The 24,459-nt window shown below is 52.4% G+C and overlaps 2 protein-coding genes across 21 annotated transcripts in view; one reads left to right on the forward strand and one right to left on the reverse strand.

The window, feature by feature from the left end:
• Positions 1-2,162, forward strand: part of UNC79 (unc-79 homolog, NALCN channel complex subunit) — a 310,032-nt gene extending 307,870 nt beyond the window's left edge. For all 18 annotated transcript variants that reach the window (XM_055097973.2, XM_063596389.1, XM_008958226.5 and 15 more), the window contains one exon: positions 989-2,162. In XM_055097973.2, the coding sequence (XP_054953948.1) occupies positions 989-1,189 (201 nt within the window). In that variant the 3' untranslated portion in view covers positions 1,190-2,162. The remainder of the gene's footprint in view (positions 1-988) is intronic.
• A 10,566-nt stretch (positions 2,163-12,728) lies between these two features.
• PRIMA1 (proline rich membrane anchor 1) overlaps positions 12,729-24,459 on the reverse strand; it is a 70,927-nt gene continuing 59,196 nt past the window's right edge. The window contains exons 5-6 of one of the 3 annotated variants that reach the window (XR_004666283.3): positions 20,499-20,669; positions 14,717-15,984 (exon numbers count right to left, since the gene is read on the reverse strand). Coding sequence is in view for 2 of the 3 variants with exons in the window: in XM_003832799.5 (XP_003832847.1) it covers positions 15,882-15,984 (103 nt within the window). In the remaining variant the exon portion in view is untranslated. Of the gene's footprint in view, positions 15,985-20,498; positions 20,670-24,459 lie in introns of all 3 variants that reach the window. The other 2 variants (XM_003832799.5, XM_008958231.5) reach the window with 2 other exon arrangements.

Consider the following 24,459-nt stretch of genomic DNA (forward strand, 5'->3'; position numbering starts at 1 on the left):
TGGCAAAGCCAGCTGCCTGCTCCATCCAAACCGGGTCCTGTCTGTAGCACTAAGAGTGTCAGGGGGATGGGAGGAAAAGCTGGAAAGTTTTTTGCTGGGTTTCTTCTCCGAGTTGGGGAGGGATGCTAGTGGAAGGAAAGCGGTATGAACTCAGGGTACCCAGACACCAAAAGAGAAAAATGCGGCTGTCAACAATGACCACAGCCTTTGAGTCCTGATTACGGCCTTGGTGCTATTTGTGGCAGCCATCGGGGGCATGGGCACTGCTGAAAACTGCCTCTCGGTACTAGTTTTTTCTGTGAAAAGAGAGTTTCTTGCACTCTCAGCTTGAAGCATTTTAAATTGCCTCTCTTATCCCTTTCCCGGCTTTATGGCAATCTGTGGCGATTACCCAGATGGCCAGGAGCAGGCCGACAGAACTCCCTAAGAAGCTTGGAGAAAGAAGAGAAGCTATCATCCTAGCTTCTTCATGTGCCAAGTTCTGTTCTGAGCACTTTTTTAACCCATTTGTCCTACACAAACCCCCTGAGTAAGTGTCACTATCCCCCCTTTACCCATGAGAAAACCCAAACACAGACCAATAAACCTTGTTCCCAAAGTCGCCTATAGAAGAGCCAGGCTTTGAACACAGGGATCCTGACAGCAGAACCCGGGCACTTCACCACCACACCAGGTCCCTGTCGTAAACAGTTCACTGGGGCCAAGTTTATGTGTTAGCCCAGCACTGGTGTGGCGGCTTTGTTTTCATTGCAGTGAGTCCGTCAAGGTGAGCATGTCATTATTATGATGGGTTTGGGCCAGGACGACTCTAGAAAACACAGTGCGATCCCCCGCCCTGGGCACTGCCAGAGTAGAGAGTTTGCCTTCTTCAGGCCAGACGACCCTTGAGCCAAGCCTAAATTCTGCCTGCAAGAAGCCGCCCGGGTCGACACTCCCTGGGTTGCCTGTGAAAAGAAATAAACTAAAACCTCTTGCCCTTTTTCGACAGCACTTATCTGCGGGACTCCAGCTTCGCCTCCAGGCTATTCAGAACCACGTGAACCACCACAGCCTAAGGACGCTGCCGGGCTCGGGCCAGAGCAGTGCTGGCCTGGCAGCCCTCCGAAAGTGGTTGCAGTGCACTCAGTTCAAAATGGCCCAGGTGGAGATCCAGTCCTCGGAAGCAGCCTCTCAATTTTATCCTCTATGAGTGGACTCCTCGGCGCTCAGTGTCAACACTCTGGTTTAGCAATAATGGGTTTAAAAACAAACAATTTGATCCAAGCAGATTGGGGAACATATTGGTACTGTACATTCTCTTTCTAGTTTAGTAAAAGATGTGCAAAGGCCAGAGAGGGCCGAAAATGAAGCTTTCTTGCTACACATATTTCTGATGACTCCTTGGGCTATCTGATTAAGTGTTTCCTTACATTATTTTTTAAAAACCAAATCATTTTTCTTTAACTAACTTCTATTTTTTTTAAGAAAAAAAAAATAGACTGGTGGGTACTCACAGAAAAGTTGTATAAGTCCCCCTGTTGCTATTTTTGATGATAGAGAATAAATAGGGTTTTTGAAACCTTTGTAGTGTTTTTTCTTAAAATCCACTCTTGGCAATGCAATAAAAAAAACCGTCACCATAAGCCAGTGACACCTGACTGAAGCTTTTTGTCTTTATCCTGGGAAAAGTGGCAGCTTGCAAGGAACATTACAAAGTGCACTTAGAAATTAGGTGGTTAAACTGTGCCAATTGTTTTCGTTGTTTTATAATATCATTTTCCAAAACTGTCCAGTAAGTTTTATTATTTTTAAAACTAGTTTTTCAACTCATTAGTTCTAGGCTGTACTCTCTTGTAAGCTTTATGATAACCACTTTAGTTTTGTGAATAATAAATTTTATTCTTTTGTTAATACTTGTATACAATTTAATTGAAAACTGTAGCTTGCACACCGGACCAGATGAGTCCTTCACTGGCACAGTGCCCTGCACCTGGAGTGATGTTTCATAAAACGGAATTTTAATAGTGTAAGAGCACCAAGATTTCTCCGCACCTATACCTAGCGTTGGACTGTGCATTCCAAATGAAATTCCTCCTCTTTATCCCTGTAATGCACTGACTAACAGAAGACTTACTACACATTTAAACTGTATATTGACATGCTATTAAATGCATTTTTTATTATCTTTGTGAGCCTGGGGTTTTTTAAAACCAGTTTATAGAGCTAGAGTTTAGTTCCTGACAACCATTCCTTCTAAAGTTCTACAGCTTCTAACTTCTCTTAAAACTGAAATTATGAATAAGAAAAGGCTTTCTTTCTGGCCATTTGATGAGAGGAATACACAATTTGTTTGAAGTCCACCTCTAGGAAGGACCCTGAGGGCAAAAGACCCTTTTTTTTTAATGTTTGTTATTAAGAGGCTTCCTTTTTCTTCTGGGAGCTCTGCGATCTTAATGCTTCTCAGAGGAAAACAAGCCCTCAGATGTTTAATTGTTCATATGAGTTCTAGAAAGAGCGATCTTCAAATCTTCATCCTTATACAAATTGCAGAGGACCATTCAGGCTCAGTATGGAGAGTACAGAAGTGATCATTCTTCGTATCTGGCTAACAAACTCTTCTGAAAGGCCTCTCCCTGGACAGAACCCTTCTCCGTCTCAGTCATGCTTGGCTGAGCTTCCGTGAACATTTTGTCTCATAGTCAAGTTGTGCATTTGATTATCTCACTTGTAAACAGTGACAGCTTTGAGCATATGTGCTATCTCTGTCTCCTCATGGTTTGGCACACAGTACATGTTTAATTAATGTCTATCGAATGGAATGGATTCAGTTAAGCAACAGGCCTTTCTTGAGCTCCCCATGGGCACCATGAGCTTTGCATGTGACATTCTCTTTTTTTGCATCGGTTCCTGGAGGAGGAGGAGGCTCTGGCTGCTTCCCCTGTGAGGATTTCTACTGACATCCTCATCTGGGCTCAGCTGCAGGCCTGGCTCTTGGCTAGTCCTGAGCCCACCCTGCCCCAGGCAGCCAGGATCTTAGTGGCCCCAGCCTACCAGTAGACAAGGTCCAAAGTTACCCACACCTTCTTCTCCCACTCCCTCTTCTTTGCCCAGTTCTTTGAATGGACTTCTGCCTGAACTTTTCGGTGTGTTTGCATCTTCCCCAAGCTGCAGACGAACCCTTAACCTTGCACTCTTGACTGGGGCCCCCATTTAATGCTTCCAACTGTCTGGACCTGTTTCCTTGACCTAGAGTCTTGGTCACTCCCAGGCAAATCTCTCTCCTTGCTCTTGAGAACCAGGACCCTTTTCCCTGCCAAACTGACCCAAATGCTGTCCCTGCTGGCACCCTGCCACTTCACTGGCTGATGGAAACTAGTGAGCTTCCCCCAGCCTATGCTGCACCCGCCATTGCCAGTGTCCTCATCTTCTTCCGCAACCTCATGTCCACCCTCCAATAAGTCGGGCTCAGGCACTTCGATGAAAAAAAGGAAGAGAGGGGACCAAAAGCTTCCAACCAGTTGGGCTCAGGCACTTAGAAGAAAAAAGGAAGAGAGGGGACTTATGGAAATTTAGCAAGATTGGCACTAATAATAAGTCGGAAGAGAACCCATTCACCTAAGGCAGAGGAGTCAGCACCCTCCACTCACAGGTGCAATGGAGCCCACAGCCTGTTTTTGCAAAGTTTTAGTGGAAACAGTCACACTCGCCATTTACATATTGTGTAGGGCTGAGTTTGTGCTACAATAGTAGGCAGAGTTGCGACAGAGACCGTATGACTCAGAATGCCTAAAATATTTACCATCTGGCCCTTTACAGAAAAAGAGTGCTGACCTCTGACCTATGTAAAGGCCCCTGAAAGGCACTGAGCTGGAGCCAGCCCTTCTGTGGATATATTTCCCTTACCACCTTAGGGGCACTGGGATTTCCATATTAGTGTTTCCTCATCTGTAAAATGGGGACAATGACACACATTCTACCTCAGAGGGCTGTTGAGATGATGAAAGAATGCAAGAAAAGGGCTTAGGGCAACACCTAGCACGTGGTAAGCACTTGTTAAAAGTTACTGATTATTCCTTTTATTCTTATGTTTAAGCCTGGAGAAGTAAAGCTACTTGCCCAAGGTCATGCAGCTAGTAAGAGGCAGAGCCAGGACTTGACCCAGGCTATCAGACCCCCAAGGACTGTGCTCCCAGCCGCTGCCCATATGAACTTCTGCCACAGCACACATCATCCCCAGGTGATGGCCACAAATGCAGAACAGAGGGCAGGGAGATCTCAGCAAAATTTACCTGATCCAAATTTGACCAGCACTAATTATTGGCATGGAGAACGGCCACAGTACAGACTGTTTTCCTTTCCACATAGCACCCTACTGGTTTCAGTGTGTGAACAGAATACACTGAGATTCCCAAGGGTGGAATCGGCCCAAATCTCCAAATGTGTAGATTCTATTCTTAATGATTTTTCACAAAGGGCATGCCTCTTATGAGTTGGGTGACCTTGGACAAGTTACTAAACCTCCCTGGACCTCTGTTTTTCCTTCTCTGTAATATGGTGCTGTCTACCCATCTTCCTGGGGTGATGGAAAGCTCAAATGGGTGGAGAACTGTGATGGTACTTGGGAAACTGCGCTGGAATCTGTGGACCCCTGGGAAGACTTGCTGCCTCCTGAAGAGCACACAGAGGGACAGCTCACAGCTACAGGCTCATTTGGGTTGGTTTCTTCAGCCAGTGCCTCAGGATTAAGACCTACAATACCCAGGAGAGCCCAAACATGGCAGTAGCCAAGAGCATCCAGTCTCCACTGTGTACCATCTCTTAGCAAGCATGTCATTCAGCCTGACACCGGGATGTTTCCAGCAAATCTCTTCCCGAAGACTCTCATCAGAGGCCAAGTGGTTGCAGCAGATTCGTCTCTGTTTCCAAGCTACAACAGGCCAAATAAGACTGGATTGGATCAGAGAAGATGGGTCCTCCCAACTCTTTCATGAGCTGGGCCTCTGGCATTAATTGGACAATGCAGATCATTTATTATACTTCTTTAATAGAACTGATGGGCAAATATGTATATTTGGAAAATCGGTGTTTTGACAGTAATGGTAGGTTCTTAAGAAGAATGAAGGGAGTGGTTGGAACCCAATGGAATAGTACTGAACCGTGTTTTTGTGGAGTTTGAATGCTTTGGGAGATGGCTGATGTGTTATTAGTAAAAGGCTGGCCAGTTCTTCACTGACAGGAACGAGTAGTGAGCCTCAGGTGAAGGGGATACAAGAGAAACAATAATAGCCACCATTTATTGAGCATCTACTAGATACAAGCACTCTACATACATGATTTTTATTCCTTAGCCCCTTCCCCTAGGTGAGATAAGCCTTATTATTATCCCCACTTTGCAGGTGAGGCAACTGAGGCCCAGCGGTTAAGTGCCTTATCCAAGATCATGCAGCTAGCGGGAGTAGCATTAGGACTGAAGGCCGTCTGCCTCCAAAGCAGGGCCTCACTCAATACATGTTCATTTCTATTCCCTGTTTTTGGGGTCTAGGCTCCTTTGGCTAAAATGTGCCAGAAGCATGGGGTAGAGAAATCTGAGGGTTTTTTTTTCTTTGAGGTGGCTCAATGTTATTGGCATCTCTGTTTATCACTTCATCTGACATAGGTGTTTTTCCCCTTGCTTTGGGAATTCATGTACATGCAAAAAAAATTTGGATTACGAATTAAATCACATTTAGTTTCCCACTTAATATAGTAGTTTTAGGAGAAAGAATAATTATGAGTAGAAGATTGTGATGATAGGGCTGGGCACGGTGGCTCATGCCTGTAATCCCAGCATTTTGGGAGGCCGAGGCAGGCGGATCACCTGAGGTCAGGAGTTCGAGACCAGCCTGGCCAACATGGTGAAACCCCGCCTCTGCTAAAAATACAAAAATTAGCCAGGCTTGGTGGTGCGTGCCTATAGTCCCAGCTACTCAGGAGGCTGAGGCACAAGAATCGCTTGAACCCAGGAGGCGGAGGTTGCAGTGAGCCGACTGAGATCGTGACACTGCACTGCAGCCTGGGTGACAGAGCAAGAGTCCATCTCAAAAAATAAAAAAATAAATAAAGATTGTGATGATAAACTGTGCTAGATTTGGGGCCTATTGACAGTTTACCCAGCCCTAAGGAAACTTGCCCCTAATTACTTATAATCATAGTGACCAGTAGGAGAGCTTGTCATATATAGCAGTTTTGATATAGTAACTTCAGTTAATCTTCACAACAATGGTGTGAGGCAGACACTTCTATTATTAACCCCATATTAGAAACAGGAAAAGGCAGGCATGGAGAGATTAAATAATTGCAGGAATCATTCAGTAAGAGATAGAGCAAAATTTGAATCTGAGTGTTTCTGCCTCCAAAGCCCAGGTTCGAGCTATTACATATTACCAATAGCTAAATGATAGGAAGCCCCTTGTTACTCATCTGACCTCCAAGGTAACCTAGAGTCATTTAGATCACAAGTTACCAGCTGGCAACCTGCCGGCTGGCCCTGGCCCAGAGCATATTTTCTTTGCTGCGCTTGAATTTCTAATTTCTTCCTTTGGTCTGGATACTTCTGGTGTAATATGCAGTCTCCTGCTTTGCTCAGTTCCCACCACTGACCTCAGTCTCCAAAGCAAGAAGAACAACCCACCAGCCCGTGGGCAGAAATCCTGCCGCCTCTGGGCTGGTTTACAAGGCCTGGTGTGCTCATTCATTCACCTGCCTGGCCCTGCAGGGCAGTGGTTTTGCTCTCCACTTTAGACTGGCTCTCCCATTTTATGGGCCAAGAGAGGTGGGATGTTCCCAGCGCCACTCAGCCATGCTGTCTGCCCCATGTGGCCCTTCCTTTCCCTGGCATCACTCCTCTGCCCCCACCTGCCCCTCCATATGCCAACCATCAGCCCTGACCCTGTTTCAGGCCAGGGCTGTTCTCTCCAACCCACGACCGTCCTGGATTCCTCTCACTCAGAGAAGCTGAGGTCAGGTGGGTGGGGCAAGGTGAGCCCCTGGCACCAGCTCTTCCCTGCAGGGTGTGCAGGACCTTTGTGGAAGCCACAGATTTGGCTGTTTTAAGAACAAAGAGCTGGCTTTTTAATTATGCAGCCCAGACAGGCTCCCCGCAGGTGGGTGGAGAAGGGAGCTCCCCAGGGCTGCCTAGCAGACGCCCTGATTTCCACTCCTTGAAGTGGCCACTTGGAGAAGGAACCAGCAAGCAATCAAGCATGAAGGACAGAAAAGCTCTCCAGGTGAGGACAATCACTCTGCCCAGTGGGGATGCAGGGTGTGGGGGGCTCTGTGGACAGCAGGGTGTGCCCAGGGCCTCCAGCTTGCAGTGTAGAAGCTGGGCTCCCATGCTGGGCTCGGGTGGGGGAGGCAGGTGGAGAGGAACCCAGACAGGGCTTTGCAGCCAGGTTGGTTCTCAGGGTTGGAGTCTGGACTTCCTTGCTAACTTGCTCTCTGACCACAGGTGAGTCATTTAATCTCACTAAGCTTCAGTTTCATCAACTGCAAAATGGAGATGACAATTCCTCTTTCCCGTAAGGAGTGAAGGGAATGATGGCTGTCACGTACCGGGCACAGAGTGGGAATCCCAAACAAGAATGGGAGCTAACCTTGATGAGGCACACCCTACTCGATGCATGCCTGGCTCTGTGTTAAATGCCTTGCAGTCACACAGCCATTTATTCTTCAAATTGTAACGCCGTGTGGCAGCTGGTGTTTTGCTGAAATGAAATCACAGCTTGCAATGGGCATTTGGCTCCCATTCTTCTGAGCGTGGTGCTCCCACGCTGCTGGCTTCGTGTGGTGACTCACGGCCCCCTCACGTCTCTGTGTTTGAATGAGCAACCGGGAAATCCTCCTCCATATGGTGCGTTCTGCCAGCATTTGGACTTCACACGGTGTGAGCGCATGATTGGGTTTGGAATGGGGATAATATTTTGAAAATAATAAATGGATATATTCTTTATTCTTCTCCAGGAAACCACGTGCCCCTGTCTAGTTCCATGGATTTCATGGGGCAGGAGGAGGTTGGGATGTAGGGGAAGTTGTGGCAGACAGGATGAGGAGGCAGACAGATCACCTCTTCAGGACCGCAGGGGATTGTCAGCAAGAGAAAAAGGGAGACAAATTCAGGGGGGCGCTGGGAGGCCAGGTGGGCGTGTCTTCACCTTCCCTCTTAGGGGTGAGGATGTTGTAGAGATGCCCAGTTGAAAAGGCCCCTGGGAGCGCTGGAAGATGGTGGCACATAAACCTCGAAGAGAGGCATCCACAGCCCTCCCTGAACCAGGTGAGTGCGCAGAGTTCAAAAGTCTCCATGGGCGTTCAGGAACACATGCAGAGGCCGCAGTCAGGAGGAGGAGGCTGCTTCCAGCCTGGACATTTGCAACTGGAGTGGTGGGGGCAGGGGTCACCCTTCGCCTAGAAAAGCCCAGGCACAGCCCCACAGTCACCTGTCCAGGAAGCAGCCCAGGCCAGCCCCTCTGCAGCAGAGACCTGTGAGAACTCAGAAGATGCCGTGTGGCCTGAGCCCAGCTCCCCTGCACCAGGCTACAGATATCTGCTCAGGGGTACCTGCGGGTGCTTCTTACAAGGAGCAGGCCCAGGAAGATGCCTCAATGACTAAGGGTCTATCTACAAGACCCAGAGTCACCCAAAAGACTCTGGTCAAACCAGAAGAGGCTGCAATGCCATCAATCCACAAATTCAGGGTTTTTATTCCTCTCCCCCCTCACACCCAGTGAGGCAGGGACTCTGGACAGTTATATGAAATAAAATGCTATTTTTTCCTTTATGCCTGTGTGTACTGTGTAAAATGTATAACCCACTGTTAATTAACAAATATTTCCCATGCCCAGCACGTTTGGATGTTTGGAGGGCTGGATATTTGATGACGAATAAGGCCCCTGCTCCCGCCATCTTACATTGAAATGGGAGGAGAAAGGCAGGTACACAGATGGGCAATTGTTCTTAGGGGCTGAGAAGTGCTGTGCTGAAAATAAACTCAGGTGATAGAATAGAGAATGATGAGATGTGCTCAAAGAGAGCCACAGGTGGTAATCGGAAAAAGAGCCACTGGAGATTATCTCCCCCAACTTCACAGATGAGAAATCCGAGGCTCAGAGGGAAAGAGCATTGCAGAAGTCATATATGAAGCGGTTTTGTTAGACGCACGGGTCCCTGACTGCAGCTGCTGTGTGCTTCCCACGGCAGGGGAGATACTTGGCTATAAATCCAGCTGAAATGGACCATTTAAAATCCAAGGACCTGTCTGGGTTGGAAGAGCTTGGAACTAACTTGTAGCCACACAGAGCTAGGTCTGAATTGCGCTCTGTGCCTTAACTGCTTTTTTTTTTTTTAACCCCTTGGTAAGCCACTTAACCTCAGTTTACTCATCTGTACAATGGGGGTAATCTTCCTGCCTCCTAGGCTTGCAGGGACTATTAAAGAGATAAAGTACATGAAGCCCTGGGAAGCTGGCCCTGAGTGTCCCTTTATCTCCACACTGTCGTCATTGTCACTGTGCACATTGTGGGGCGATTGCCACCACCACCCTACCCCTGGAGGGCAGGGGCCTTGTCTTGCTTCCCTCAGTATCCCCAGGACACAGCACGTGTCCCCAGTCAACACTAGGATATGAGTGAGCAGCCGCTGTCTAGGGACTGCCAGGCTCAGGCAGTGGAGGATAACCAACTAGAAACATCCGCCAGAGAGGGCAGAGAGTGGGAGCTCTGCGTGCAGGGCTGTCTGTGCCGCCCAGGAGAGGGGGCATTCCTCTGGCTCTGTGCATGCATGGCTTTATGATCCACGTGTGTTCAGCGAGGAGGCTGCCTCTGAAGGGGACCTGGATAGCAGATGAGTGGTGGCCAGGCAGAAACTGGAGGGAGAGGTGAGCTGGGCGAGGACAGCAAAGCCCAGGCAAGGACAGCAAAGCCCAGCCAAGGGGTGGGCGTGGGAACTCGAGGCTGGCAGTGAGTGTGGTTTGCTGGATGATGGGGCGTGGGGTGGGGTGAGCAGTGAGGAGTGGGGCTGGGGAAGCCTTGGGGCCCAGGGCAGCTAGACTAAAGATGGGCCCACAGCAGCCAGCAGGGTGGGCTTGAGTGCTCAGCTGGGCAGGCAGGGGTTGCGTGGAGTGAGGAGAAGCCTGAGGCAGGTAGAGAGAGGGAATGGAAGTAGGGGATGGTATGGGGAGGAGCTGGGTAAGTGGAGGTGGGTTGGAGAGCAGATGGGAGGGCCCAAGTAGGACCCACCAGGTTGAAGGAGCTGGGGACCTCTGAGGTTTCCAGCTGGGGCCTCTGGTGGGGGAAGCTGAACTCTGTGTTCAGTGTGGTACCTGGCCGGTAGCAGAGCCTCTTAAGGATCTGGGGACTGACTGACTGGATGAACATATGATGGAGAGCAGAAGGAGCCCCAGAGGAGAGCCCGGAGAGGAGAGGAGGACAGGCTGGGAATGCGGCTCCACCTGCCCCAACAAGCAGGCCCTCACAGAGCTGGATCTCCCAGACAAAGGCAGCCATAGGTGTCTGGAGCACAGGCTGTGGACACCACTTGTGCCAGGCATGGAGACAGGGCATCCTCCATGTGTCACAGGACTGGTCAGCTACTTCCTAAGTGGGAGGATGGTAGAGGAACAGGAAGCCAGTCACTCAATGGGGGCTGTCATGAGCCTGGTGATGTGGGTGAGTCTGCCCAAAGGTGAGGCCACAGCGCGGCCACGTTACTGAGCCAGCTGCCACCCGAAGCCAGCGCAGCAGCTCACTCAGGCTCACAGGACCATCTTCTGTGATGTCACACCATAGTATCATGTGTGAGGAAGGCAGGAGGAAGAGCCTTCCTGCCATCACTTGCTCTCATGCGTCCAAGACAGTAATTCTGCCACCCTGCCAGGAGCTGGGCAGGGATGTTCTGTGGGTCCTGCTGCATCTCCCACCTCACGGGCAGCAGCAGGACCCCAGAGCAGGACATGGAGCTGTAAGGTGACCAGAGCATAGTTTGTCATGTTGGCCATAGGAGCTGTCACCAGCGGCCAAAGTCCCCAAAGGTGTGAGGTGGAGACACTGGGCTGGCCCCTAGGAGGGCTCTGATGCTGCACCTGTGTGCTGATGGCTCCCGGCACCTGTATGCTCAGCCGATCACCACCTCCCTCTGCCAGGCTGGCCCTGGGTCCCCATTCCCAGGCCCCTGCACAAGCAGGCAGAGCACAGCACATAGGCCTGCCACTCCCTGCTGGCCTCCGAGCTTGCTGCTGAGGACGCCTGGGCTGGGGGTGCACAGGAGTGCTGGCCTCCAGGCTTGCTGCTGAGGACGCCTGAGCTGGGGGTGCACAGGAGTGCTGGCCTCCAGGCTTGCTGCTGAGGACGCCTGAGCTGGGGGTGCACAGGAGTGGGTGTGAGGCCTGAGATGTCCCACTGAACCCTCACCAGCTTTCAGGCAGGCCCCAGGAGGGGGCCAGTGGACAGAGGAGCCCTCACTATCACACAGACTGTTTCATTAAGGACAACAGTGACAGTCATTGTAACGATGGCCATCTTCTACTGTGTGTCTACTGCGTCTTCTACTGCGTATGCAGGCCAACAGCAGCTCACAGAATCCCAGGTGCAAGGGGCGCTTGTAACAGGAGTGCCTTTAATAACTTCCATGTTCCCTCCATGTCCCTGATGCCTGGGACAGAAGCCCTTCCCTGAGTTCCTGCACTGAGCTCCTGTCCCCTGGGCTGTGAGCCCAGTTAGGGGGATATACCTGCCCACTAGCTCTGGGCACACAGGGCTCTTAGCTGGCCCTCACTGAGCTAACTCTGAAGCCCCAGGGAAGCCAGGCGGGGGTGGTGGGGCCCAGCAGTGCCCCAACACTGGAGAGAGTCTGAGTTGTGGCCCCTCGCTTGTGCCCAGTGGCCGGGCCTTGGAGGCACCAGGCTGGGTTCAACCCCCAGCCCCATCCCTGTTTCCTGGTATGTGCTTGACCTTGGCCATTGTGCTCCATTTCTGACCTGTCTTCTCACTCCAAACAGGAGGATGAAGATGCTGCAGGTGCAACTTTTTCTCTCTTCCTACTCCCTCCTGGCCCATCACACCGGAAGCTCTTCCCCACGGCTGCTTCCTGTGAGGCTTGCCTGAGGGTGAGGCTGGAGCGGGGAAAACAAAGCAGCGGGGTGGTGGCGGGAGCTTGAGCCTGGGGGGCCCTGTGCCCTTTGGGCCCCTCTGCGTGGGGGTGCAGGGCAAGCCTCCGTTCTCCATGCAACTGGCCAGGTAAGGAGGCTCTGCAGAGCAGCCTGTGGGTGCTGAGGTCTACACGTGGGGTGGACATCCAGGAGGCCGACCCTGGCCACCGTCACCCTGCTGGTGTGGCCGGCTGATTCCTGCTCCCTGTGATTCCTGTGAGCACTTGTCAACTTAGGGCGACCTTCTTGTCCCATTTTCCCCAGATATCCCCGGTTTTAGCCCTGAAAGTTCCAGGTTCAGGAGAATCTCTCAGTCCCAGGCAAACTGGGAAGGTTGGTCGCCCTATTCTCAATTAAGTCAAGGGTCAAGGTGGTGGGTGGCAGGCTGAGGGACAGAATTGGCCTTTGAACGCCCCATAAATACCGACCTTGGGGCGTTGGGATAAAACATACAGAGATATCCCATGGAAGGTCCCCAGCCCAGCCCTGGGGTATAGCAGGACCCTAGTGAAGGATCCCCCCATCCCTCAGGCCCGCCTTCTCCTTTCCCCCACCCCACAAACGACAACTGACAGACATCTCTATATTTTTATTGAAAATAAAAAAGTCATGGTGCTTTCTTCCTCATAAGTGGCATATGGACACCCCCAGTGCTGCCGGTCTCGCTTCCGGTACAAAAGTCTCAGCAGGAAACCAACCTTAATGGCTTGGTGGTGGATAAGACGGCATCAACTTGTACATTTGCCCATTGAGAGAACTCCCAGGAGCAACTGTCCTCTCTCCAGTACACGTGGCACGTTGCTAAGAAGGCAGATTTCAGGATATTCACATTCATGCATTACGTATCTCACACTACCTGGGCAGTTTAACTCATACTTTGTACAGATGCAGAGAGTACAGTAGTTGTATTTATATATATATGTAGAGATCTCTTTAAATATATATAGCTATATATAATATATATGTTTATATGTTTACACCTATTAGTCTTTCTTCCAAAACTTCCTTTAGAAGCTTCTTAGGAACACCTGAAACCTCTGGGAGATCCTATGATCTGAGTTCCAAAGTTGGCATCAACTGTGAGACGGCTGGAAAAGATCTATTTGAGAAAATGAGAAGGGAAGTGCATTTCATTCTTGACCTCAGGGCTCGGACTAGCCTGAGGATCGGTGTGTGTCTAGAGACTGCCGGCTCATTTTAAATAAAAGTTCTAAGCTCAAATACTAGGCCGGCAGGGTTTTAAGTACCCTTATGTCTCTGTAAGCTCAAAATCTAGTGGGTCTCCCTTGCTGTGCCGTGATAATTATTTTTTGAATGGGCGGTCTTGGGCTTGAGGTGGGGGGTGGGTATTAAGTGAATCTTTAAAAAAAAACTAGGCTCTTCCCTTGGTTTTTGCTAACTGGGGTGAGAAGGGATTTTACAAGCCCAGCTGAGAGGGAATTTATGTGCAGACCAGAGCCCTGGATGCATCAGTGGCTCAGGGAAGAGGATACAGGCCCCAAAACGTGGTGATGGCCCAGCTGATTCCTCGCCAGTGAGCCTCGCCTGGGGCTGGAAGATTAGGCTAATTGCAAAATGCAGGCCTCCTAGGTTTAAGCCAAGGTAGGGAATGATGGGACCAGGCGAGTGTGCGCAAAGCTGGGCTGTGCCCAGCCCCTTCAGGCTGCCTACCACTCCATGGTCCCTTAGCCAGGAACCTCCCCTCTTACAGAAGGTGCCCTCTGATCACTCCTGAGCTTCTGGACAGCCCAAGGCATGGGCACTTTCTCATGGTTGCAGCACAGGGTGGTGTGTGCTTAGGGCTAGGGTCCTGCCCAGGGGTCTGCTTAGGGCACAGCTTGGGGGTTCAGCAGGCACCAGAAGGCTGAAGGCAGTAGGGGAGAGTGCCCTGGGGTGGGGTCTGCTGGGTTTCCCCCTTTAACCTGCTGCTGGCCCACACCCTCTGGCCTGTTTGTCAGCTGGCTCCGCACCTCAAGAGCACTGTGAAGTACTGGCCAGGTCAGGGGCAGGGGGTGGCACTATGCTGATGCCCAGGTGTCCAAGGGAAGCAAAATTCAAATCTAAACCCCAAACAAGTCTTCAAATAGAAGGAAATGAGGAAAGAAGAAAACCCCTTTATGGGAGGGTATGCCCTGGGCCTGTCCTCAGCCCGCACCTGATGACCTGGGCAGGACAATGACACACAGACAGCTCCGTGGGCACTAGGACTCTGGGACAATGGGCTTTTTAAGGTTCGGCCCAAATGGGGACCGGTTTTCAGGTGTGTCTGTCTTCTCTGGACTTCAAAGTCTCACCTGTAGCTTAAACACCTATCAGAGGAGTACACTGGAGGTTTAGGAGGCAAACCAGGTCTTAGAGGGCTCGACAGTGGAACCATTCAATGCATTGGGCTCCTTCTGAGCACATATGTAGGGGCGGTGGGGAGAGCCAGGGGGCCAGGAGTGTCCCACTCATTTTCCAGGAGATGCAAAATCACCCTGTCTCCGTGGGCTTCCTGATGTGGCCCACAGGGAAGGCTGCCACTTGGGAGACAGGCCAACAGGGCAGGCGTCACCAGCCTGGAGGACCCCTCTCCTCCTGTCCCATTTCATCCCTTGATCCTCCAACCACGCTGGAGGGCTCAGCGCTTCTATAGCATGAGACTGTGGAAACAGACATTGAAAGGAAGACACTGGAAGAACAACACCTCCTTCTTGGTGACTGGGGCTTGGGGGAGGGTAAAATGGGGAGATGATGGAGGACTCTGGGAGAGGGCCTGAGTACAACAGTCAGGCCTCAGGGGACTGTGGGGGACATCCAGCGCCTGGCCAGCATCAGCCTGGTACAGCATGCCCACAGTGGATTTGGCACAAGTAGTGGCCTCTGCTGACTAAGGCAGGGCCTGGCTCACATAGATGCATCAGTTCCTATGGGGTCAAGTGTGGGGATGAGTCTGAGGACAGGTGCAGTGGCCTCTGCCCTTGCCCAGTGGCCCTGGGCTGCGGGTTCAGTGAGTCGTTTTGCCCCCGGAAGGCCAGACACTGCCCCCGAGTGTAAACGCACTCCTGTGTCTGCTCAGGAGGGGATTTTGCAGGCTGGACTCACAGCCCTCCATGGCAGGCAGTCAGGAGCCTAGGGTGTGGGGTGTCAGTGGGGATAGGAGGGAGAAGGCAGGCCCTGAAGATTGACAACAACTGCAGATGGGGCGATGAACAGATGTGTGGGAAGCACCTTTGAAAGGGGACATCTGTCTGCTGGCTGTGCCGATGGCTTCTGTTGAGAATGTGAACAGTGGAGCAGGCAGGCTTCCTGGGAGGAGGAGAGGTTTTCCGGCAGGGAGTGGGCTCCGGACCATCTTTCTTTTGGCTAAAGGGGGAAGCCTCCCTGCCACAGTAGAAAGACAGATCCCTCTGGCTTCGCCAGTGCGCATGCTTTAGACAGCAGCTGGGGGCAGTCGACAGACCAGACACCAGACAGGGAGGAGGATGTGGAGGGCCTGGGGTGGGGACACTGCCCAGGTGCTGCATGCAGCGTGAGCCGGGCTCAGCCTGGTGTCCGAGCTGCCTGGGCCCGCAGGCTGACCAGGGGCAAGCCTGGGAAGACAATGGTTTCTCCTTCGGGAGGCTCAGGGCCTGTGAGGCAATGAAGTCCTGGACAAGCTCAGGGTTAGCTCATGTCCACCTGCTTTCCCATGTCCACCAGTGCCACCAAGGTGTCCCTCTGGCCAGCGGGTCCAGGGCCTGCAGACTCACACCACTGCGTTGTTCACGTCTACTCCTTTGTTGCTCTGCGAAGCACTCATGGGATACTCAGCAACGCTGGTGCCATTTTCGTCTTTTCTCAGTGGTTTCCTGGAAGTGGGGGGAGGGGACAGGAAAGGCAAAGGAGGGGGAGGCAGGGACACCATTAGTTATCACTGATGGTGGGGTGTAACCTCCAGCTAGCATCCCTGCTCCGTGAGAGTGTCAGAAGGAAGCCAATGGCTCTGTTCTCGGTTAGCATCCTTGGGCTGCTAGTCCTTGTGGGGTTAATCAGAAGCTGGACGTGGTCTTAACTCGGGTGTCATGAAAACCGGGGCACAGTTGAGACAGAAAGAGGGGAGCTATTAATGATGAAGCAGGGACAACAGGTATGAGTCCGGGCTGTTTTGGACAAACAAGAAAGTATGTTCAGTCTAGCACGATCAGGCCTTGACTGATCTCTTCGATCAGGGCAGAGACAGTTAACAGAAGAGAAGTGCTAGGGGTTGAGTTCTGCAGTCTTCCTCAGTGTGGGCAAAGGCAAATGCAAAATGTGATAAAGCAGATGGTGCTAGTGGTGATGCTGGTGGTAATGGGGTGGTGGTGGTAGTGGTGATGCTGGTGGTAATGGGGTGGTGGTGGTAGTGGTGATGCTGGTGGTAATGCTGGTGGTGGTGATGCTGGTGTTAATGGGGTGGTGGTGGTAGTGGTGATGCTGGTGGTAATGGGGTGATGGTGGTAGTGGTGATGCTGGTGGTAATGGTTGTGGTAGTGGTGATGCTGGTGGTAATGGGGTGATGGTAGTAATGGTGATGCTGGTGGTAATGGGGTGATGGTAGTAGTGGTGATGCTGGTGCTAATGGGGTGGTGGTGGTAGTGGTGATGCTGGTGGTAATGGTGCTGGTGGTAATGGGGTGATGGAGGTAGCAATGGTGATGGTGGCAGCAGTGATGATGCTAATAATGGTGGTGATGATAGTGATGGTTACGATAATGGTGGTGGTGATGGTTCGGTTGACAATGGTGGTGATGGTGATACTCGTGATGGAGGTGATGGTGGTGGTGAAGGTTAAAATGCTGGTGGTGATAGTGATGGTGGTTATATGGTGGTGGAGGTGGTATTGGTGGTGGTGATGGCAGTGGTGGTGCCGATGGTGATAGCGGTAATGATGATGGGGTGATGATGGTAATGATGATGATAGTGGTGGTTAGCGTAATGGGGGTGGTGATGGGTTAACAGTGGTGGTGATGGAAGTGATGATGGTGGCAATGATGGTAGTGAAGGTCATATTGGTGGTGGTGATGGCAGTAGTGGTGGTGATGGTGATAGCGGTAATGATGATGGGGTGATGATGGTAATGATGATGGTGGTGGTTAGCGTAATGGTGGTGATGGTTGGTTTAACAGTGGTGGTGATGGAGGTGATGATGGCGGTGATGATGGTGGTGAAGGTCATATTGGTGGTGGTGATGGTGATAATGATGGTGGAGGTGGTATTGGTGGTGGTGATGTGGTGGTGGAGGTGGCAATGGCGGTGGTGATGGTGACAGTGGTAATGAGGATGGGGTGGCGATGATAGTGATGGTAATGGCAGCGGTGGTAGCAATGATGGTGGTGAATATCTACACTAAATTAGTACACACCAGTGGTTCCTGAACACTTTAAATTGAGCCATTTGAAGCTCATTCCAGAGGGCCCCTAACCCCAAAAGCGGTTTTTCCTATGCATATAAGGGATCAGGAAGGCTGGGAGGGAGGCTCTGAGAAGGCTCTTGCTCACTTGCTGGGGTTCTGAAATTACGGTGTACTTTTGGGCCTGGCTCAAGTCTCACTTCCTCCCTCCCTCGAGTTGTTCAGGAGGGCTCTGGCCCCCAGCCTGAGTGTCTGTATCCTCTGGTCTAAGCCACATGCTCTCTGTAGCCCAATTCCATGCCACAATTCCGCTATCTCATCCCCACGGGGCTGTAGCCCAGCCCCCTCCAGGGTTCCCAGGGGTGCCAGGGTTGAGCCCGGATCTGCCCTTGCTGGGAGTTGTCCAGGCTGGACACTTATGGTCATTATCATAGGCCCAGGAGTTGATTGCTTCTGCCTTTTCAAATGTCCCCAGAGCCTCCCCAGAGCCACAGTCAGAAGGGCTGGTGCCTGGTGACCAGCTCGATGTCTCTGGGATAAAGCCCTGAGTTAGTGAGTTCAGAGGAGGCAGGGTCTGTGAGGGGATCATTAGCAGTTCATGGGAAGAACAATCAGGCCTACTCAGAGACTACACACTGAGCTCAGTCTGGTAGCAAACTGTTCCCTTTTCTCCTGCAGCAGAAGTAGCTCAAAACTTCTGCTAAGCAAGCCAAGTGCACTCACTCCAGGTGGTCAAGCCCAGCCACCGTGGCTTCTTCCAGGAATGCAAGAGGCAAACCCACAATTCCTCCCACAGTGCATCATGCTTTGTGCAAAGCACTCTCCGTCACAGAGATTTCCTTGTCCCTTCTCTCAGTGGTCACCTGAAGAAGCTAGGCCTGGAGTAAGAGATTCATTTCATGGGGAAACTGAGGCTTAGAGAGGGCTTAATTTGCCCAAGGATGCTCCTCTGGTTTGTGGTGGGGCCTGGACCACCACCCACTAACACTGTGTCTTGGCCAGACATCTATCTTCCCATTATTATTATCGTTCCTACTATTTTGGAGATGGGGTCTTGCTCTGTTGCCTAGGCAGTGGCAACATCACAGCTCACTGCAACCTTGAACTCCTGAGCTCAAGTGTTCCTCCAGCTTTAGCCTCCTGAGTAGCTGGGATTACAGGTGTATGCCACCAAGCCTGGCTAAGTTTTAAATTTTTTGTAGAGACAGGGTCTCGCTATGTTGCCCAGGCTGTTCTTGAACTCCTGGCCTCAAGTGATCCTCCCGTCTCGGCCTCCCAAAGTGCCAGCATCTTCCCATTTAATCAGCATTCCCAGCAGGTATTCCCATATGAGCTCTGGGACCTCATCAACTTGGGAAAGCCTTCCTCCACCCCCCTCTTAGAGATTCTGCAGAGTCCTCCAAGAAAACTCTCTCCTTTTGCTTTAACTCAGCATATCCCACACGTGAATCTGAGAACGCCATTTATGTAGACGCTAACAGATACTCTCTGGAAACTCTGTGTTTACAGGCCTCAGCTGTGCTACCTTGTTTATGTCGGGATCCATGGGAAATGATGGACTCTGCAGCCAAGCTCTGCCCTGGGCCTTTTGCTCCCTCTGTCCCCTTCATCCCCGTTCCTGTCCTACCCACCCCTTTCCAGAAAGCCTTAAGCAGCTCTGATGTTGCTGGGTGTGCCTGACTTCTGACTCCATGAAATCTGCATGGCCTGGACAATTTGTGGGGGTGACATTTTCTTACAGTGAGATCCTGTGCTCCCCAGTGAGGCCGCTGAGGGACTCAAGTGGGATAAATATATCATGAATACATGAAGGGAAGAAAGGACATCAGCATCAGGATTCCAGAAAATATTAACAGGCAGAAAAGAGTCTGGACCCAAGCCCACACTGCATTCTCCTTAATACATATTACATATTGGGCTTAGGGCTAAAATAAAAACAATTGCAACAGGTCCAGATCATGGGAGATATGGCTTAAGGGCCTTCTAGGGTGGATAATGAAGAAATGAAGGCGGCATGGAGCTCCCTTAGAAATAACTAAGCCTGGAGGGCTCAAGGTTTCCACCCTTTTTCGGGTAAGGTGAGGAGGTCAGTAGGATTTCTACTGGCAGGAGGCAAGGAGACAGTTCTAAAGGCTTCCTGCTGTCTCTGAGACCCCTTCGTACTCGCGGGCCCTGGGGAAGAGGTGGCTCGGAAGAGCTAAGCAGGAAGTAAGCCTGGCAGGAGGACCCTGGAAGGCAGGGTGAGGAGGGGGCCCAGGGCCTTCGCAGCTGCTCAGCCAGTTTCCCAGACAGGAAAGCAGGCAGGGGGGCTTGGCAGGGGCTCGGCACCTGTGGCAGGTAAGGGGCTCGGCACCTGTGGCAGGTAAGGGGCTCGGCACCTGTGGCAGGTTAAGGGCCCCCACACAGGAGCATTCGGGAGCCCGCGCGTGGTGATGGGGGAGGGTGGCAGCCGAGGGCTCTCCTGAGAAGTGGTCATGATCTGCTCCCCTCCTGCCACCGGAGCTGAGTCCCCAACCACTCTCCTGCCTGGACTGCTGCTCCCAAAGCCTTTCTGGGGTTCACTGCAGCCCATGGAAGCTGGGTGTTCCCTAAAGCAGAAGACAGCTCCACCTCTGCACCCCCCCAACTCCACCCCTCCATCAAGCACGGCACTTCAGGGTGACGCTGCGGAAGTGCTAGGAGGCAGATGTCAAGGCTTAGTAAACCCCCGCCCCACCATTTTCTGGCCGTGTGACTTCAGGCAAGCTACATAGCCTCTCTATGCCTCAGTTTCTTGTCTTTGAAATGAGCACAATAGTGGTGTCCATTTCACAGGCTTGTTGGGAGGATTAAACACGTTAGTCCATGTCAAGCACTTAGACAAGCGTCTGGCATACCGTAAGTGCTCCGTAAATGTTTGTTAGCTCTCAGTACTGCTGGGGAAAAGGTGTCACCAGGTAGCTGGCCCCACTGGCTGGCAGCAGCCAAGGTTCTCCAGTCTGCACAGACTTCCTACCTAACGCGTGCCCCGTGGGGCTCCGGAAATGCTAGAGAGAGTTGTTAGGACGCAGCCTGGCTCTGCAGCTCTGTGAGTCAGCTGAGGCTGGTCTCACTAAACCAAGAAGAGGCATTTCCACCCTGGTCCAGGCAGAGATGGCCACAGAGGGCTCCCTAAATGGCATGGTTCCTAGAAACCAAGAGAGAGGTTAGTGAGACTTTCCTTGGCGGCACCCAGGATTCCTGCTTGTAGGAGGGTGGGCTCTGCCACCTTGAGACTTCTTGTCCCCTGCCCTGGGCTTGGAGGGCAGCAGGCTCCCACATTCCCTGCTCAGAGGGCTGTGCGGACAGCTCCAGCCGCACATGCTGGCAGCCGCGAGGGGCCCCTGCAGAAACTGTGCCTCCACCAGCATCTCTGGCCTGGGCAAGGAGGGCCAGGACCCAGGTACCCCTCTTAGGCCCTGCTGATCGTGATGTGACAGCCTCCCCCTCAGCCTGCTGCTCTGTGGGGATGGAGGAGATGGAGGCAAAGAACAACTCTGGAAGCCTGAGAAGGGAGGCTCTCTTCCTGCCTCATGCGCCCCTGGGAGAAGTGAAAGTTAAAGGTCCTGGACTCACCTCTTATGAAGGTATTCATCCCCCGACTGCCCACCCCGACACCCTCCCACACCCATACACACACATGAACCTGCGTAACACACACAGGCACGTACACATAGACACATGTACATATGCACAAATCCACATACACACGTACGCAAACACACACATATATAATATACACATAGACACATGTACACATGCACAAATCCACAAACACATACAATATACACATACACATAGACACATGTACATATGCACAAACCCATACAAACATGTACTTACACACATATATGTACACACAGGCACATACGCATAAATGTACAAATCCACACACACACAATATACACATACACATATGTACTTAAACACACAATATACACATACACACATGTCCCTACACACATATGCACACATACACATATGTGCACATGCATGCACACAAACATATGAATACACATATGCATACGCATACCTACAGACATATATCCCCACACTCATATACACACACACTCAGCGTTCCATGATGAGACTCCTCTGTAGACCTCAGACTTCCGCAAATCTGGGTCAAGAAGCTGCAAAAAGCCTTTCTGAGCCTCGAGGGCGTCACCGTGAGAAGCAGCAGCCCCACGTCCAGCCTCCATCGCCCAGGGGGGTGGGAGACAGGCATGCGGCAGACAAGCGTCCTCACAGCCAGTGGGACCCACTGTCTGGACCATCCCCTGGGATCACCTGTTTGGCCGCCTCCGCTGAGCTGCGGCGGAACTGGCGCCTGTGCATTTCTCATGCTTGCATCCTCCCCTGGGAGCCGTGGGCCGAGGGGAGCAGAGAGGGGTCTGCCGGGGGAGGGGCTTCTCACACGCGTGACTCTCTCTCCCCTTGAGCACTGCTCTGCAGCCTGGGATTTGTTCTAGGGCAGAGCCCTTCCCAGCCCGGAGGCTGAAGAAAGGATTGCGGGCTCATGCACAGAGCCCTGGACAGGGACCTCCAAGCTAGCTCAGGCCTCGGTGACTGTCCTTCAAGCCTCCGAGATGCCAGAATGGTGCTGGGGGATGGAGATCCCTGCTGGGGATTCTGTGGGCAGAAGCGGCCCAGACGGTGTCCGTCTCACTGGGGGTCTGGGCACCCGCCTCCCTGAAACTCCAGGGACAATGCCTCCCTGCCACCCACCTCTGTGCTGGGGATGAAGGGGCTGGGGAACACCTCTGGGTAGAAGGGCCTTCGGCTGAGGTCTGGTGGGGGTCCTATACAGAACAGGTGGGCACAGGCAGACACATGTGGGCATGCCCTTGGACACCAGCCCCAGGTCACGGAACCTCCCTTCACCTTGTCTTCCTGTCACAAAACCGCCCTTCACCTTGTCTTGCTGTCACAAAAGGCCTTCATTGGTAATGGGAATACACAAAGCCATCTGTTCTTCCTAGAGGCTGGATTTCCAGGAGAGACCTGCCCTGAGCTCCTGGGCGGTCACGCCCCACCAGGGCTCCCCTGCATCCTACGCTGCTCAGCTGTCCTGAGCCAGCCCAGCCCAGCCTGGTCACCATGGGCACTACAGAAATGCCCGGCACTGCTTCGGAGGCTCCTGAAGCAAACAAGGAGGCTGAGGGGGTGTCTCCCCAAGAGAAGCGGTCCATCCCCCTCCCCCGGACTCCCCAACCTCAGGCACAGGGCGCCTCTCTTCACGGGCAAGATTCGTTCACAGGTGGCTCCACCTCCATGGTCCTGTGGGTTCGGCTCATTTGAGTGCACACAACGGACTCATACGGCCCAAGGACACTGGCCTCGAGCTGGCACCAGGTTGGTAGTCATCTGACCAGCAGTACACAAATGAACAGACTGCAGCAAATTAGGAGAGGGACTAAGACGGCAAAGAACCAGGCGTCGAGGGAGAGAATAGCGGGAGGCCTGGTAGGCTGACAGGTCAGCGAGGTCCAGCGGGTGAGAAGGACCCTGCCATGCAAGGAGCAGGACAGAGCTGGGATGGAGGCCCGTGCAGCTGGAGAGTCCTGAGCAAGGGCGGAGAGGAGGAGAAAAACACCAGCAGGAGCAGTGGGGCAGAAGCCAGCCCCTGTAGGGTGCAGCTGGCCAGGGCAAGGTGTCTGGGTCTTATCCTGACTGCAGTGGGCGTCACCTGAAGACTTCTTAAATGGGGGTTCCCATTTACCCTCACCCTGCCCCATGACCTTGACCCAGCATGTCTGGAGAGATGGGTCCAGAGAGGCACGCATTTCTTGATGACAAAAGAAAAAGGCCCCAAGAAGCAGGGATCCATCTGGGTCTCCCATCAGCTGGCCCTGAGCACACACACCCTCAATCTGCTGAGCATTCTGTCCATGACTGTCCATGGTGCACGGAGGCCTGGGCTCCATGCGCCCCACGCCAAGGATGCTGGCAGATGAAGCAGGCTCGTCCCTGCTGCCTGCATCACACGGCAGGATGGGATTTTATCACCCATCATGGAAGATCGGTCTTTATGGGGGGACAAATAAGTCCAAAGAAGCATTTCAGCCCAGGGCAGGTCAGGACCTCATGTCCCTGCCCCTTGCTGGCCTGACCTCTTCCTGGATAGAGGATGTGGATGTGATGGTGAGGACACTGCATCTTCTGGGACTCCAAAGAGCCCAGCCCCAGACAGCCTAGAAGGTGGCAGTGAGGCCCAGGGGAAGGCGCACTGGCCAAGGACTCAGAAGATCGAGTCTTGATTCTGGACTAAGCACAGGTGCCAGCTCCTTGAATTCAGCCCAGGTTCCAAAGGATGCAGGATGGTCTCTGAGCAGCCAAGGCCATGCATCAATGCTCAGCACTTGCCCTCAGGAGGCCCTTCCTTGGAGTACACTAACTTTGACCTGACTCACAGTACAACGGTGTGGTGATTCTGGGTTGGATTTAGGGCAGTGGGGAGGAGGGAGTGTTGCTACAGGTACGCATGTGAACAGCAGGGAGAGGTGGCAGATGGGAACCACATTGAGACCCTACCTGGCCAAGAGGCTTTGGCCCATGAGATAACCCCCAGTCTCAGGGCCCCAGGAATGCACCAAGATGCATTCAAGGTGAATTTCTTGCTCCTGGAAGTTTGTGGTGAGTTGAGGGTGGATGGAGCAGTTCCACTCCTGTCCTGATTCCTGGTCCTCACTGCTGGCCTCTGGGCCTGGCCAACCTTTTCTTCCCCATGCCCCTCCTTTGGCCCTGACTCTGCAGATCAGCTGAAGGCCAGAGCAGGCAACGAGGGAGAGAGGGCTGGGTTGGCCCCTGGCACAGTAGGTGTGTCCTGCGGGGAGGAAGAAGAGGAGGTAGATGGCGGAGCTGCCTCACTGCATTCACAGCCTGGGAGTGTGTTATGCGCAGGTGGGAGAGAGGCTGTGTTATTCCGAAGCTTGGAG

Source organism: Pan paniscus, chromosome 15, assembly GCF_029289425.2.
Source record: "Pan paniscus chromosome 15, NHGRI_mPanPan1-v2.0_pri, whole genome shotgun sequence".
NCBI classification, from domain to species: domain Eukaryota; kingdom Metazoa; phylum Chordata; class Mammalia; order Primates; family Hominidae; genus Pan; species Pan paniscus.